Source organism: Amblyraja radiata, chromosome 2 (genome assembly GCF_010909765.2).
Source record: "Amblyraja radiata isolate CabotCenter1 chromosome 2, sAmbRad1.1.pri, whole genome shotgun sequence".
Lineage (NCBI taxonomy): Eukaryota > Metazoa > Chordata > Chondrichthyes > Rajiformes > Rajidae > Amblyraja > Amblyraja radiata.
The window spans coordinates 60,283,098-60,297,248 of NC_045957.1; the positions used below are offsets into that span (position 1 = coordinate 60,283,098).

General features: G+C 38.5%; 1 protein-coding gene and 1 long non-coding RNA gene across 3 annotated transcripts; one reads left to right on the forward strand and one right to left on the reverse strand.

Annotated features, from left to right (window-relative positions):
- Positions 1–545: 545 nt before the first annotated feature.
- LOC116989860 lies at positions 546–5,868 on the reverse strand. 2 transcript variants are annotated; one of them, XR_004416346.1, is made up of 4 exons: positions 5,711–5,777; positions 2,010–2,116; positions 1,720–1,819; positions 546–1,197 (listed from the first exon to the last, which is right to left on the reverse strand). It is a non-coding gene; the product is annotated as an uncharacterized LOC116989860 (long non-coding RNA). The 2 variants fall into 2 exon arrangements; XR_004416345.1 differs by lacking the exon at positions 2,010–2,116 and having other exon boundaries at positions 5,711–5,868.
- On the forward strand, positions 5,725–12,650 carry tril (TLR4 interactor with leucine rich repeats). The gene is made up of 2 exons (XM_033047403.1): positions 5,725–5,783; positions 5,863–12,650. Exon 2 carries the CDS (start codon positions 6,411–6,413, stop codon positions 8,643–8,645), a length of 2,235 nt encoding a protein of 744 aa, XP_032903294.1. The 5' UTR covers positions 5,725–5,783; positions 5,863–6,410; the 3' UTR covers positions 8,646–12,650.
- The last annotated feature ends 1,501 nt before the right edge of the window (positions 12,651–14,151 follow it).

The window sequence follows — 14,151 nt, forward strand, 5'->3', positions numbered from 1 at the left end:
GAATATTCAGTTTTGGTCATCCTGCTATTGTTAAGCTCTAAGAATGCAGAAAAGATTTACAAGGATGTTTCCTGAGCTTATGGGAGAGGATAGGCAGGGGAGGACACTATTCCTTGGAGTGCAGAGGTGCATAAGGTCATGGGGTGATATAGAGGTGTATAAGGTCATGGGGGGAATAGATAGGGGAATGTAAAATACATTGGGACAGGTACACAGATAGGAAAGGTTTCGAGGGACATGGCCAAATGTTGGCTGGTGGGACCTGCATAATGGGGAATCTTGGTTCCTCAGGTCTCCACCTTACCGTGAATCAGGCTCCACGCTGCATAGCTCTATGACTCTGACTTTAATTATTAAAAATCTCCTTTATACCCCAGCTAATGCTAACTTGCATTGAAGCAAACTGCCTATAAAGTTTGAAGAAACATTTAAAAGGAGAAAAGAGAGTTGGAAAGGTTTAGTGAAGACATCTTAAAACTACCATTATCAATGGTGCAGTGAAAATCAGTGAATTTGGTTACAGATTACAAGGATAGGAAATGGAAAAGTCTCCAGAATGATTTTAAAAAGACTAGTATTTAACTAACTCAGCAGCATTGCTAATGAGTATTTAACTAACTCAGCAACTGCCTGTAACTCAAATATGACTTAGCAACATTGACAAAGTGGATGGTATCAGTTGAATACAACCAGGAGATCTTGGATGAATACAACTTAATGGAGGTTGCCAGGCGAGCCAGAACCCATTCAAAAATTAAAACTTTGAATTAAAGATATGGATGAAGATTTCAACAGTACTTGAGTTAAACTTCGTACAGTGAGGATGTGGGATTAGAAAGTCAAATAACTTTGGGTCAAATAACTTTAAATCACAGCACCAGACAGTGGCTATAGAGAAAGGAATGGAACTGTTAGGCTTGGAATTGATCTGTTGGCGGCAGACAAGGGAAACGCCCACAAATTTCATAATACTTCATTGTATGAAAACTGCTCATCTAATCCTGGATGTTGGACAAAAAATATGACATATCTGAGGCAGCGGAGAAGAAGTGGGATGATAACGATGTGGAGCAAGATGTAATTGGCATTTGGGTGGAGTGCTGTTGTCTTTCTGGAATTCCAGAGGAACTAAATTCCAAATAAAGGACAAGCGCAGGGAACTGCACACAGTGGAAATGGGAATAGTTGAGGCAGCATCTGTAAGAAACAAAAACAGAAGTAACATGTCAATGATTTTGAGAACTGTGGATACATTTTAAAGATGGACATTCTTTACTTTGTTGAGAAGACAAAGAGAACTCAGGCAATGTATGTGGTAAGGTGGAGACAAGGGAAGACCAATGACCCAGACTGGTGTCTGACAGAGCTGCAAGGAGATGGGCAGCGGCGGGAAAAGACCTGCTCAAAGTGTAAGATACAACATACCGCAGCCTGAAATGGATAAGAATGCTGACAACACACAAATCAGGCAGTAATTTTGGAGAGAGAAAACAGGAAATATATTGGAACCAGCCAGGGATTGAAAAGCAAAACAAAAAAATAATTGCAAATGCTGGAAATTAAAACAAGAACAGAGACTGCTGGAACCACTCAGCCAAGAAACAGGACTGATGCCTCAGGCCAATGAGCACCCCCTCCCCTTGACCACAAGAGACCATGTCCCCAACCCCCACCCCTCCCAGCTCATGCTGCCCAACCCAGTGAGCTGTTAAACATTACCAGCATTTTCTGAATTTATCCCACGTGGAAGAGGAAACATTCATCACTGGAAAATACTCCAGAAAACATTGTTTTGTTTTTCTCCCTGGCCTGACCATTCCTGAAAACAATCCAAAAATAAAAGACATTTCAATCCTTGCTTTCCAGTTGCTTACGATTGATAAATATTTAAATACATGGCGTAAAACATTGGCTGAATTCCTTTGCTCACCACTGACTTTCAAAGAAAGTTCAGACATTCTTTATGCACTAACTCATATGGAAGGTTACATTCTGTTGTCAGTCCATACCTTATGACAAAGTCCTGCATGACAACACTTTAGCAACATAAATTCTACCATCGAAGCAGCTCAGAAACACTTTGATACCGGACATTGACAAACATTCAAAAAAAAATCTGAAACAAAATGTAAAAAAACATAAAATACTTAAAGCACTTAAGAGTAGTTTAATAACAATTTGTTTTTAAAATTAACTAACTACATCTTAATGCCTAGTACTCTCCATTGATTAAAATGACTATTTTATACCATGCCATTCCTATGCACTATGTCTCACTGCACATTTAACTTTCAGAGGTTGTTATAAGACAAATTCAGGTATAACATTCAAGCTATATTATTTAAATAGGAGCTAAAAACCATTCAGAAATCTTGTTTGGCTGATCTTATGGATTCAATTAACACATATGGGAAACATTTTCAAGTAGGATTTTACTTTGTCTCTCTGGGAGGCTAGTCATCCTGTGAGCTGATTCTGTGGGGTGCCCTGGGCCAAATATCTGAGAATTGGCTGAGGATCATAGTTACTATTAACTATAAAATACCGCTCCCTCTCCAGGATAAGTACAAAGGTAATGAGGAGAGAGAGGAGGATTAGAAGATCTTCCTGTTAATGCAGTCAACTATTTCAGGCAATTCTCTTCAAGGGTTGACTTCTAACAGTTTTTAGGAACATGCATCATCTTTTATTCGTTTATGGTCAAGCTGTGGCTTGAAGCACCTCCTTTTAGAGTAATTAGTGTTTGTGTTTGTGTTACTTGTTGGATCTTTTGTTCAGATAGGAATTGTGACAGACTGGTGACTGTGTTTTTTATATACAAGAGCCAGAAAAGCCTTTCCTCAACCAACTGTTGCCAATTATGGTTCAAGAAGGGTTAATGTCCCTGGCTCTGGACTGCTGGTATTGAGACTCCACCCTCAGAGAGGCAAACCTCTCTCGCTATGTTTTGCTGGTAATTCTACTACTCCCTCTGAGAGGGGTGAGCTTGTCTGTACAAGCATTCTAACGGTAAGTTTTGATTTGATACCTGTTTCCTTAAGAGTCTCAGCTCAAAAACAATAGCTTTCTTTGCTGGACAAAGAACCCCACATAGTTTCATGTTTGCTCTGTGCTGACTTCAATATCCCTTTTTCCCTCACCTGTTTTCATTTAACTCACTGCTGTTGTTACTTACTCATTTTCAAATGTAATCTCTTTATCGCCACAGTATCAGACTATGCTGTCTAACAGATAGCTGCAATGCTGGAGGATACTGTCCCAGGAATGGTATTACTAGTTTGTAAACCATCATACTCTTTCATATTTCGCAACCGTGAATCGTTCAGTCTGATGATTCTTTAACCTTGGTGCAACTGAACCTCAATTCATTGCCCCAGGATTAAAAAAAAACACTTTCTCAGTTTTAGTTCAGTTTTATTTAGTCATTTTTATTTAATCTCCCAAGTTTTTTCATTCAAATGTCAGCATCTCACTCCTGATGAAAGATGTTTCATACTCTTGACCTAAGTTCATACAATCACATTAGATGTATTTTCCCCAGTCTGTAGCTTACTTCTTCCTCTCAGATCATTAATTGTAATCTGTTTCTATTTAAATGACATTCTTGAGTTTAGTTTATCATTTAAAACTGCGCTCATTTTTAAGTGAGCTGTTGCTCCTTTGTTTTAGTCTGTGGCCCTTCGTATTGGTTGCTGTTTTTATGCCTTTGATGAACTTTTATATCCAACTGTGAGCTTCTGGATGCTGTAATACATTAAACTATGAGGGAAAATTAACGAGAATATAATTACTATTTTGTTTGCTTTGCAGTTGTAGATCTAGACTGTGCAAAGATGAAACTTTGCGCATTGCCTATTCTTGCTTCGAATTCTGCTTCAAATATCATTCTTGCTTCAAATTCTGCAACTCTCCATCTCTTAACCCCGTAGAGCTCTCCAAGATATCTCCACTCTCACAAATTGGGCTTTTTGAGTATCATAATTTTAATCACTCCCCCATTGCTAGCCTTGGCTACAACTTTTCCAATAGCCTGCATTTTCCTCAAGCATATTTCACTTTTTCTCCCTTTTAAGATACTTCTCAAATGTAACCTCTTTCATCAGATTGTTGTTCCTTGTCCTCCTCTCTCTTTATGTAGCTTGGTGTCTCAAATGTTATCTGGTGTCAGTCTTGCCAATTACTTTCGGGCATTTTTGCTGCCTTAAATATATTCTTACAAGTTATTGTTGTTTCCTGTATTTTAAAAGTGAAGAAGTACTTTAAAAACTCCGGTGATGCTAAGGAGTTCAAATGAGGTTGGACGGCAGCATGTCTGTGCTTATGGATGGGCACGTGCATGTGCACTTGTTTTAATGTGTGCGTAATACACCATCTGGTTAAATGTATATTCTTGTCCCCTGCGTATGAAATGCAATCACTAACTACAACAAGCATGGTGTATATATCAAGTTAACTGGTTGAGAAACATATTCAAGACTCAAATCAATATATCCTTGACTAGCTCAATGGACTGTCCCTTTAAACCTTCTTGCAAGAAGCAAATGCATTCTCAGTTCTTGCTTTTTGTAGCTCCACCCCAATAGTCAATCTGTGTTTGCAGCTGTTAACTCTTAGTGAGCAGGCATGATCTTAAATGCTCAGCACTATGCAGTAATGCAAAATGTCTATTCAATATTGATATTTTGGCAAGTGTTCATATTCACCAAGTAACTCATTACAAAGGCCCTTCATTGAATGTCCTTGATTGACAGTATAGCACAATGATATCACAGGATTCATATTGTTATTCCAGTTAAATTACTAATTTATAATTACCAAAAAATTCAGATAATGTTCAAGTCTGAGCTAATGAGTACCTAATAACTTTAAGCATTTGATTCTGCATAATATAAGACAATTATATCCAGCATGTTATCATGTAATCCATAATCTGTAAAATAGCGACACAAATATCCATATGTCTGAAAGTGCCTTTACGGATGGTCTGGCTGGATTAGGAACTACCATCCATATGTATGCTTTGTTTAATATTTCCGTAAATTCTATTTGGACCGTCCTACCTATCCCAGACTAAATGAAGTCAGTTGTTAGATCTATCAAACCATTCATGACAGGGATGTAATTAACTGCTACTTGCCAGTTCATTAACATTGAATCCGAACATCCGGAGGGATGCATTTGCCAGCAAAAGCTTACAGATAGACTTCTTCATAAACATGCACCAAGGCACTAGTAAATGCAATGCAATAACTTTCTTGGAGAATGTTTATAGTAATAGTAAACTATGAAAGCAGTGCAAATGTGAATACATGGGGATGGGGGGAGTCATTTTGGCTGGAGTATGCAGTGGATTTATGAAAAGCAGGTAAATCTAGCTAATCTACACTTAAGGATACTTCTGTTTATTATTAGTTGGAGAACTTTCCTTAACCTTATTTTACTAATTTATTGCATTGACGTTTAACCCTTTTTAATGGCTTTCATTTTATTTCCATTAGTGGTTTGCATATTCAGTTTAACATTAAAATTGAAAGTGTCATCATTTATTTGCAAACTATCTCACTGGAGATTGTAATGTACAAGTGATTATAAATTCTTACTTATTATGGTTCTATACCTGTAACTAGAACAGTATTAACTTTGATTGGAGCATTGTAGTACTTGTAAAAATATCAAGAAAGGAGTGTGCAAATGTTTGAATTAAACTTACTGTCTGGGTTCCATCCAAAATCGGAACAATGGATCAGAGGAAATAAAGGTCTTCACTCCTTTCAAACGGTTGGGTAAGTTTTTGAAGAAAACATATTTTAATGAGAATCACGTGTTTCATTCTAACTGAAGCACGCTGCTGTGTGTTTGCAGATTCCTTGAAGCCACTGGCAGTGAAAGTGTCCTGGACAGTGTATCTCGATATTATACTACTCCCACTCCCTGCTCGACCTTTGCATAAACACATCTGCGTTTTGGCTGAAGTCTCTTGAGGGAAATGCAGGGAAGTACAAATTTCCGGCTGTTTTCTTGGCAAATATTTGTGCATTTTATAAATCTGTGCTCGTCCAAAGTTCCTTGTTTGTGTCTTGGTGCTTTCACAACTGTGAGACGCAACTATTAGGGGCAGTTTTGGTGCAGTTGTGGGGTGGGGGTGGAGTAGCAATCTCTGCTGACGTTGGCCTCTTAGACTGCTCTTCACAACCAGGGGAATGTAATTGTGTTTCCAAATGAAGTCTGCAAAAGAAGTTAACTGGGAGCCTTCATCCTGTGCGCGTACTTAGCCAAGCATAAATGCGAGGAGCTGAATATTTGTATCACCATTGCTCGGCTTCTTTGTGGAAAGGTTCAAATCAGGCGAAACTCCTGCATGGAAGAGGGAATGCAAAGGATAATCAAAACCAAGGCACTGACCACTGGGAATGGAAAGTTTACGGATGGTCTGGCTGATGTTTCTTTGTTTGACCTGTTCTGCTAACTCTTTCTGTCCTGAGCAATGTGACTGTCAGCATCAGCATCTCCTCTGTGCAAACCGAGGTCTCCGGACTGTGCCAGAAGCCCGCCAAAATGCCATGGACATCTTGACTTACAGCCTAGGGGGCAATTTTATCAGCAATATCTCAGACTTCGATTTCACTAGATTTACCAGGTTACTTCGATTGGACTTACAATTCAATAAGATTGAACACATTCATCCAAAAACATTTGAGAAACTTTCGAGACTGGAGGAGCTGTACTTGGGTAATAACATCATCTCAAACATTCCTGCTAATGCTTTCAATTATCTCCGGAGACTGAGGCTCTTAAATATGAATAACAATAGTTTGAAGAAGCTGAATCAAAATGTCTTTTCACACCTAGATAACTTGGTTAAGTTAAGACTTGATGGAAACTCTTTGGAGATCCTGCAAGATGCAATTTTCAAACACTTGGGTAATCTCCTTTACTTGCAGTTAGAATCAAACAAGATCCATGCTATCAGTGGGAGCACCTTTATAAATTTAAGGAAGCTCATATTTTTAAACCTTGCCAAGAATAACCAGACATCCATACACAACAGTGCTGTGTTTGCACACCTCGGGTCATTGACAACTTTGATCCTCGATGAAAATAATCTCAAATATATTGGAAACCGAGTTTTCCAAATGCTGCAGAAACTCTCCAGACTGTCTCTCAGTAAGAACAAGATTTCTTACATTGGTTCCGAAGCTTTTGGAGGCCTTTACGGGTTGAAGGAGTTGCTTATTGATGATAACTTACTGAGAGAAATCCCATATAAACTACTGGATCCTTTGGTAAAGTTGGAACAATTAGATCTCAGTCAGAACCAGATCACCAGTGTCCACCCACATGCATTTAAACAGCTGACGGCTCTCAAGGTGTTGAAGTTGAAAAACAATCGTTTGACCTACTTATCTGGAGACACCTTTGCGTTTACCAACTCCCTGTACAGCCTTGATCTGAGCAACAATAATTGGACGTGCAACTGCAGGCTGAAAGGCTTCAAGCGATGGATGAGCTTGGCACACGCCCAGGGAAGGCTGCTAACTGTATTTGTCCTGTGTAATAACCCCATTGGTTTGAACGGGAAGTATCTGGATTACTTGACGGACTCTGAGATGTGTTATTCTCATAAAGCTCAGTCGTTGTTAAACTTTTCCAAAGGCTCTGTAGTTGATGTTCAATCAGACCAAGAGCGCATCCTGGAAGTAGAGAACATGTACACTGATGGACATTTAGACCAGCAACAGAAACCATCCTCTTCACCTGTTCCAGTCACCAGCCTATCGCCCAGAAGTAAGCATCTTGTTCTCCAATCTTCATCGACTAAGTCAGTTACAGTCAGCCCAAGTCAATGGGAAGCCTTAGAGTCTCTGATCACAGCCCGGGAGACCTTGGATGTTTTAACACCTTCCACCACTTTTCCAATTTCATCGAAATCTGAGCGATATTATCTCCTAAAGTCCAAGGATAAATTGGTGCAAAAACCGCTGATAACAGACCCTTGTGAATTCAATAAGCTCTACATTACCAACCTAACAGTGGAAGAGGTGACCTCAACCACTGCCACCATCAGATGGAAGGTGGCACATCCAGGCTTCAGGAATACTGTGCATTTCCGGGTGCTCTTTGACAGGTTCGGCCAGTCGGTGACGTTTCATCGCTTCATATATGTCAAGGATAAGTCGGAGTGGGTCACTCTGAGGGAGCTACGGGAGGAGACTCCTTACATCGTGTGCCTGGAAAGTGTCATCGCTGAGCACGTGTGTCAAGTGGCATCCCGTGACCATTGCCTGGGCGTCCTTACCTTGCCACCAAAGACAGGCCCTTTGGATATGCAGCATTTCATTTTGATTTTATCAGGCACCAATGCTTTCTTGGTGCTCCTGGGACTCATCATCTGGGCGTCCAAGGCTCTAAGGAAGCTGCGACGGAAAAGAGCACCAGTCAATGTGCGGCGGATGTACTCCACACGACGTCCACTGCGCTCCATGGGCTCTGGTGTCTCAGCAGGAGATTGCGGAGGCTTCCAGTCCAACAGATCGCGATCAGTCATGTATCAACTCAATGAGGCAGATCTGATGGACTTTCAGTCAGATCGACTCATGGACATTAACTTGAGGAGGGAAGATATTGGGCAACGGTATGGCGATTAGTGCTGATCATTAATCAAGTCATTACTCCACGATGGTAAAACAAACAAAAATAAACAATGTGATGCCCTGTTATTAGTATGACCTGTTAATTCTGACTGGCAACGCATTATCTGAAGTTCCTCACCATGCCAGATTGCTGCAAGGGTTGCCCACAGCTCGTGGTCTAACCAACTTAAGGTTTCAATAAGGTTGAAAAATGTTTTGTCAATAGATGATAACATTGTTTGACAATGTCTGTTACTTGCGGGTAAGAGTACAGAAAGAACCTGCCACAATAATGTGTTTCCAGTGACTTCAGGACATCACAAAACAAATCATAGCTGATGAGAATTTAAAATGTTAATGGAAATAAAGTTGGGAAACAGCAGCCAATTTGTGTACAAGGTTGCATTAATCAACCAGATTATTTGTTTTGTATTGTTGCTTTAGAAACAAATGCCAAATACTAAAATCACTTAATATCTATAACAAATACCAAATCACCAAAATTACTGTTTATTCCTTTGGAAAGGGATGCATGATACCTCTCTATTCACCTAAGGAGACGAATCAGACCTTAGTTTATTATCTTATCCGAAAGGTGGCATCTTAAAATGAGCAGAACTCTCTTGATGTGCACTGGATTGTGTCCATAAATTTAAGTACGAAAATATATTGATTAGGGTTTTGAACTATAAATCTTCTCACTCAAAGAAAGAAATATCAAAAGGTGATACATCTGGTTCTTTCACAGTAAGATACCAAACTTAATTTTGCCTTGTGCCTAATCCTGTCCATTAAATTTAAAAATAAGACCATGTGTCTCATATTGCATTCAATGTTGTTACTGGGATTAGTCATTACTTAACTCGGAAGTAGAAAGGACACGTTAAAGCAACATACAATATTCATCCTTTCAGAGAGAGTTTTTATGGGGAGCAAAGCAATAGTTTGAAAATAGTAATAGTGTACCTTGATGTGTGTCTTTCTTTTTTTCTTGTGATTTTCTATAAATTTAGTAAAATAGTAAGCCGCAATCTCTCATGTCATACCAATGACTTTGCTAGATCTGAAAATGTTTAAATGAAGGTTTTCATCTGATAGACACTATTACTGCAACACATTAAAGTACATTACAAATGATTACCAATTTAATGCATTTATTGAAATTTCCTACATGTTATATTTGTATCTATGTTTCCCTTAACTGTTTTCTAAATCTCTGTCACAGTTCAAAGTACCAACATTATGACAGGAGGGAAAATAAATAGTTTTGTGCTGTCATTCTCTGATGCGGAACTAAACAATTATCTTTGATTTCATAGATTTATTTTACCAAGTAGCAACTAAACTGAGTGACCTTCAGTTCTTTTATATGTAGCCAGTAGAGTTCATGCATTTGGAGATTCAGACAGCTCAACTAACCACTTCACACAGCAGAGTTGAAGGCCATTCACCCCATCATGACTGTTTCAAGTTCCTTGAAATAGCTTTTTAATAGTTGGCAGTTGTAATTGACATTCTTTCAGGTGGTACATTTCAAGTCACTCAAATCAGCAGCATTAAAATAAAGTCTCACCAATTTTCCTATGTCATTTGGCAAACAACCAGATAGCACTAAAGATAGACACAAAAAGCCAGAGTAATTCTGCGGGCCAGGCAGCATCGCTGGAGAAAACAAATGGGTTACGTTTCGGGTTAGGCCCTATTTCAGACTCGGATACTACTGATTGATGATGATCAGTTCTTCTGCCGCAAGAAACAGAGCGCTCTACCCAAATGTTGATAGCATTGAGCACAGTATGAAATCATCCCATAGCTTTCTGTACTTCAAGGGGAGCAAGGCTCCCCTGAAGACCATATTCCAAAAAAATACTCTCTGCATACCACCTGAGGCCAGTTTAAAATAAGGTGCCCTGTATTGGATACAATATTCCAGTTACCTCCTGGAGGATTGCTTGCTCCGTTCTTCCCATTTATAAAGTCCAATGTTCAATATTTCCCAGCTTGGATACAGCAGCATGTATTGTATAGTCCTACAGGTGATTTGAGATATGGTTTATCATCTAAAGTATGTATAGCAGCATCAGAGTACTTGTTCATTTGCTATTGTAAGTCTGTGCAATCTTTAACTTGAGAAGGATGTGTACCACTGTTTACTCAGAATTTCACAGGTAGATCAGAAATTGCAAACCATTTAACAGATCTGCTGCATATTTATCTGTTAACAAGTAGAATTTCATATATTTTATAAATAGAATTTATACATTTTAGTACATTCAAACATCACAAGATGAGACAGAGGATGATCTGATTTTTGTTAGTCGTCACCGAGAATGTTGTTTTGAATCATTTCATTCAATTTAGTTAGCATTTGGGCGGCGATTTCTGAAGATCCATCATTTAATTAGTTGCTAAATGTCAGCAGAATTTTATTTTTCAGTTTATTATGCTGGATTTCAAAAAAATGCACTTAGTTCAAAGCAGTTGGTTAGAGTGAGCGATTACGGAAATACAATTTTGGAAATTAGCATCGATAATTTTTACTTACTCAAATCGGCTCATCTTGAAAGCATCATAACAGGCAATAAATTGTTTTTGTCCATGTACTTAAATAGCTTTTCAGCAGTGAAAATGATCTTCAGGCAAACAAATTAAGTTCAGTCTAGTCAGGTAAAGACTATATTAATAAAACAGTGCGGAAATGGCAGATTCAAGGAATAATAAAAGTTTTTATCTTCTGTTTAAATGTCTGTTAACGTTTATTTTTATTAAAGATTAAAAAGAGGCTGCTAGGCAAACATGCAGATATTTACAGTAAATTTATTTTTGTCATAATTATTTTCAAGTTTGTTATAATGCGCCACATTTAGCAGCTGATGCACCAACACATAGGATATTAGACACATTTTATATTTATGGAGTGTTCCTACATGTGTTTCAATTGCTACACCTCTCCTTAGCTCTGCACCATCTTCCTGTCCTATTACCACACTCATCACCACCATACATTACCAAAATTCTCCATCACTTGTGAAATCCTCTGTCATTATTTTTTGCTTATTCAGTTACCCAGATCATCAAAGACCTGCCACATTTTGCTAAAATTCTCAGCCTCTCCATCTCTTCTCCTCATGATTATTTCAAAAATCAATCTTCGAACAGGATTCTAGTTCATCCGCTGAATAATTTCTTCTTCATCAGTGTCTTGTTTAGTTATGCCTCTGTGAACAACTTCAAACATTGGAGGTGATGAGAAAATTACAATTTCTTGTTGAAATGCAGCTAGATTGTTACCATTTTCCAAGCACAACCTTTTGTTCAGTGAATTTGTCTGGATCTGCAAATAATCCTTTCTGTTGGCAATGTGTTATTTTCATGAGCTTGCATTTTTCAAATATCAAATGCAATAGCAATAAATTTGAGCCTTCTTATCCATTTAATCTCTTCAGGAAATTTCAACAAGGATGCTTTATGGTATATTACATCTGTGTTTTGAAATCTGCACTTTTCCAACTGAACATCTGTTGAATATTAGTTAAAGGATGCAAGAGATTACAAAAAAATCATAACTGCCTATCAACTCAAACAGGAAGACTTTGAATCAAACAAATAATTAGTTGTGAGGAAGTAAATGAATAACATCAGAAACCTCAAGTTATGTGCCCAACTATATTCTTCAGCAATCCTTGTTGATAAACATAAAAAGCTGGAAGTATGGCCAAGTTTGGGGGAATTGAAATTAAACTCTGTAGAAAATAGCAAAAGTATAACATGAAAGTATTTCAATAAAGTTGCACCACTTGCAAAAACTGATCACAGCAGTGCAATCTGAAGTAGAAACTGCCACTAATGTATCCCATCTCAGCATAATAACACATAGAACTCTAACTAAGCTTCAGATAATTTCCCCCATCCATTACACAAGGATTTTCCTTCTTCAGTCTGCTTGAGCTAGTCACTGGATAAATAGTGATTCATTGAGCCATCTATCCTCATGAAATTAACTAATGCACCAAAATTTAAGAGAACAAATTTGGATATACAAGTCAGACAATATAACGATTACATGAGTCATGTAGTGAAATTAATTCAACTTTTTGGAAGCGGTTTTGCATAAATGCTTTATTCATGAAGTACTTTGTGAAAGAACCTTGTGTTGCTGTATGATATGATGGATTCCTCACATTCTTTGATTTTTCCCCAACATTTGGATTTTGTGTTTTCTGCCAAATTGGACTTCAGCGCTATCTGCTTCCTGCAGCTAGTTAATTTACCAGTTATTTTGTTTTATTTGCTCTGGGGATATATTTGAGGGTGGATGAAAAGGGCTGGTGGTGCAGCAGAGTAAATTGTGGCTTTGGAAGTATGGAGTCATGATACTTCAGGCGTTATGACTGTGATGTAACCTTAAAATGCTGTAGTTGTTTCCACGGATGTTTGGTTTCCTCTATTTGGTTATCAGTATACCAACATAGTGAAGTGTGTTTACTTGTTATATGTACTGGGAGTGAACCATGTAAATCTTACCTGCTGTCTCTTTACAGGCCCATTAATGCAAAAATACAATAAATAAATATACAATAACAATAATGCAATACATTGTTAATCAGTAATACTAGGTAACCAGGTTATTATAGTGTAAAACCAAAGTATGTGGTGTAACCAAAAACAAAGTCCATAGTCCATTAGGGCGGCACAGTGGTGCAACGGCACAGTTGTCACCTTACAGCGCCAGAGACCCTGGTTTGATCCTGACTACAGCTACTGCCTGTGCGATATTTGTACATTCTCCCTGTGACCGCATGGCTTTTCTCCAGGTTCCCCGGTTTCCTCCCACACTCCAATGACGTACACGTTTGTCGGCTTGTAAGTTAATTAGGCTTCGGTAAAATTGTAAATTGTTCCTAGTGTGTAGGATAGTGCTAGTGTATGAGATGATCACTGGTTGCGCACACTTGTGGGCCGAAGTGCCTGTTTAGGCACTGTAACTCTAAAGTCTATAAGTATAAAGTAGATTGGTGCTAGGGTAGGATTATGATTTGGGTTGTGCAGTGTGATTCAAGAGTCTAGTGGTTGCTGGTCACAATACCAGCCACCAATTCCATTCCTTTACTTTCAACAGGGTCTGAAATTTAACCAGATTTTCACTGAAATGGGTGTAACATTTGACCCTGTGTTAAGCCTCAGAATTAATTTCCCCATACTATCTCTAAAACCACCCATTTGGCTCTTATTTAATCTGAAACCCTATTTCAGCTACTGATGAATCCTTTATCCACATCTTTATTACCTCTAGGCAAAGTTATTCCAACACTCCCCAGACTGCTTGTTCAAATCCTACCCTCCGTAAACATGAGCATATCCAGAACTGCTGTTCTTTCTAATTTGCAGCAAATCCCATTCACACTTCAGTTCTGTGCTGCTGCCCAATGTTGTCTCTCCGTTAAACCTTGCCTTGATTCCTAAAGTTTCATCTTTTTGTCTAATCCGTCCATGGCCTCATCCCTGTCTATCTCTGCAATTC

Coding starts and splice junctions, on each gene's coding strand:
- tril (XM_033047403.1), top strand. CDS start 6,411: ATGGAAAGTTTACGGATGGTCTGGCTGATGTTTCTTTGTTTGACCTGT.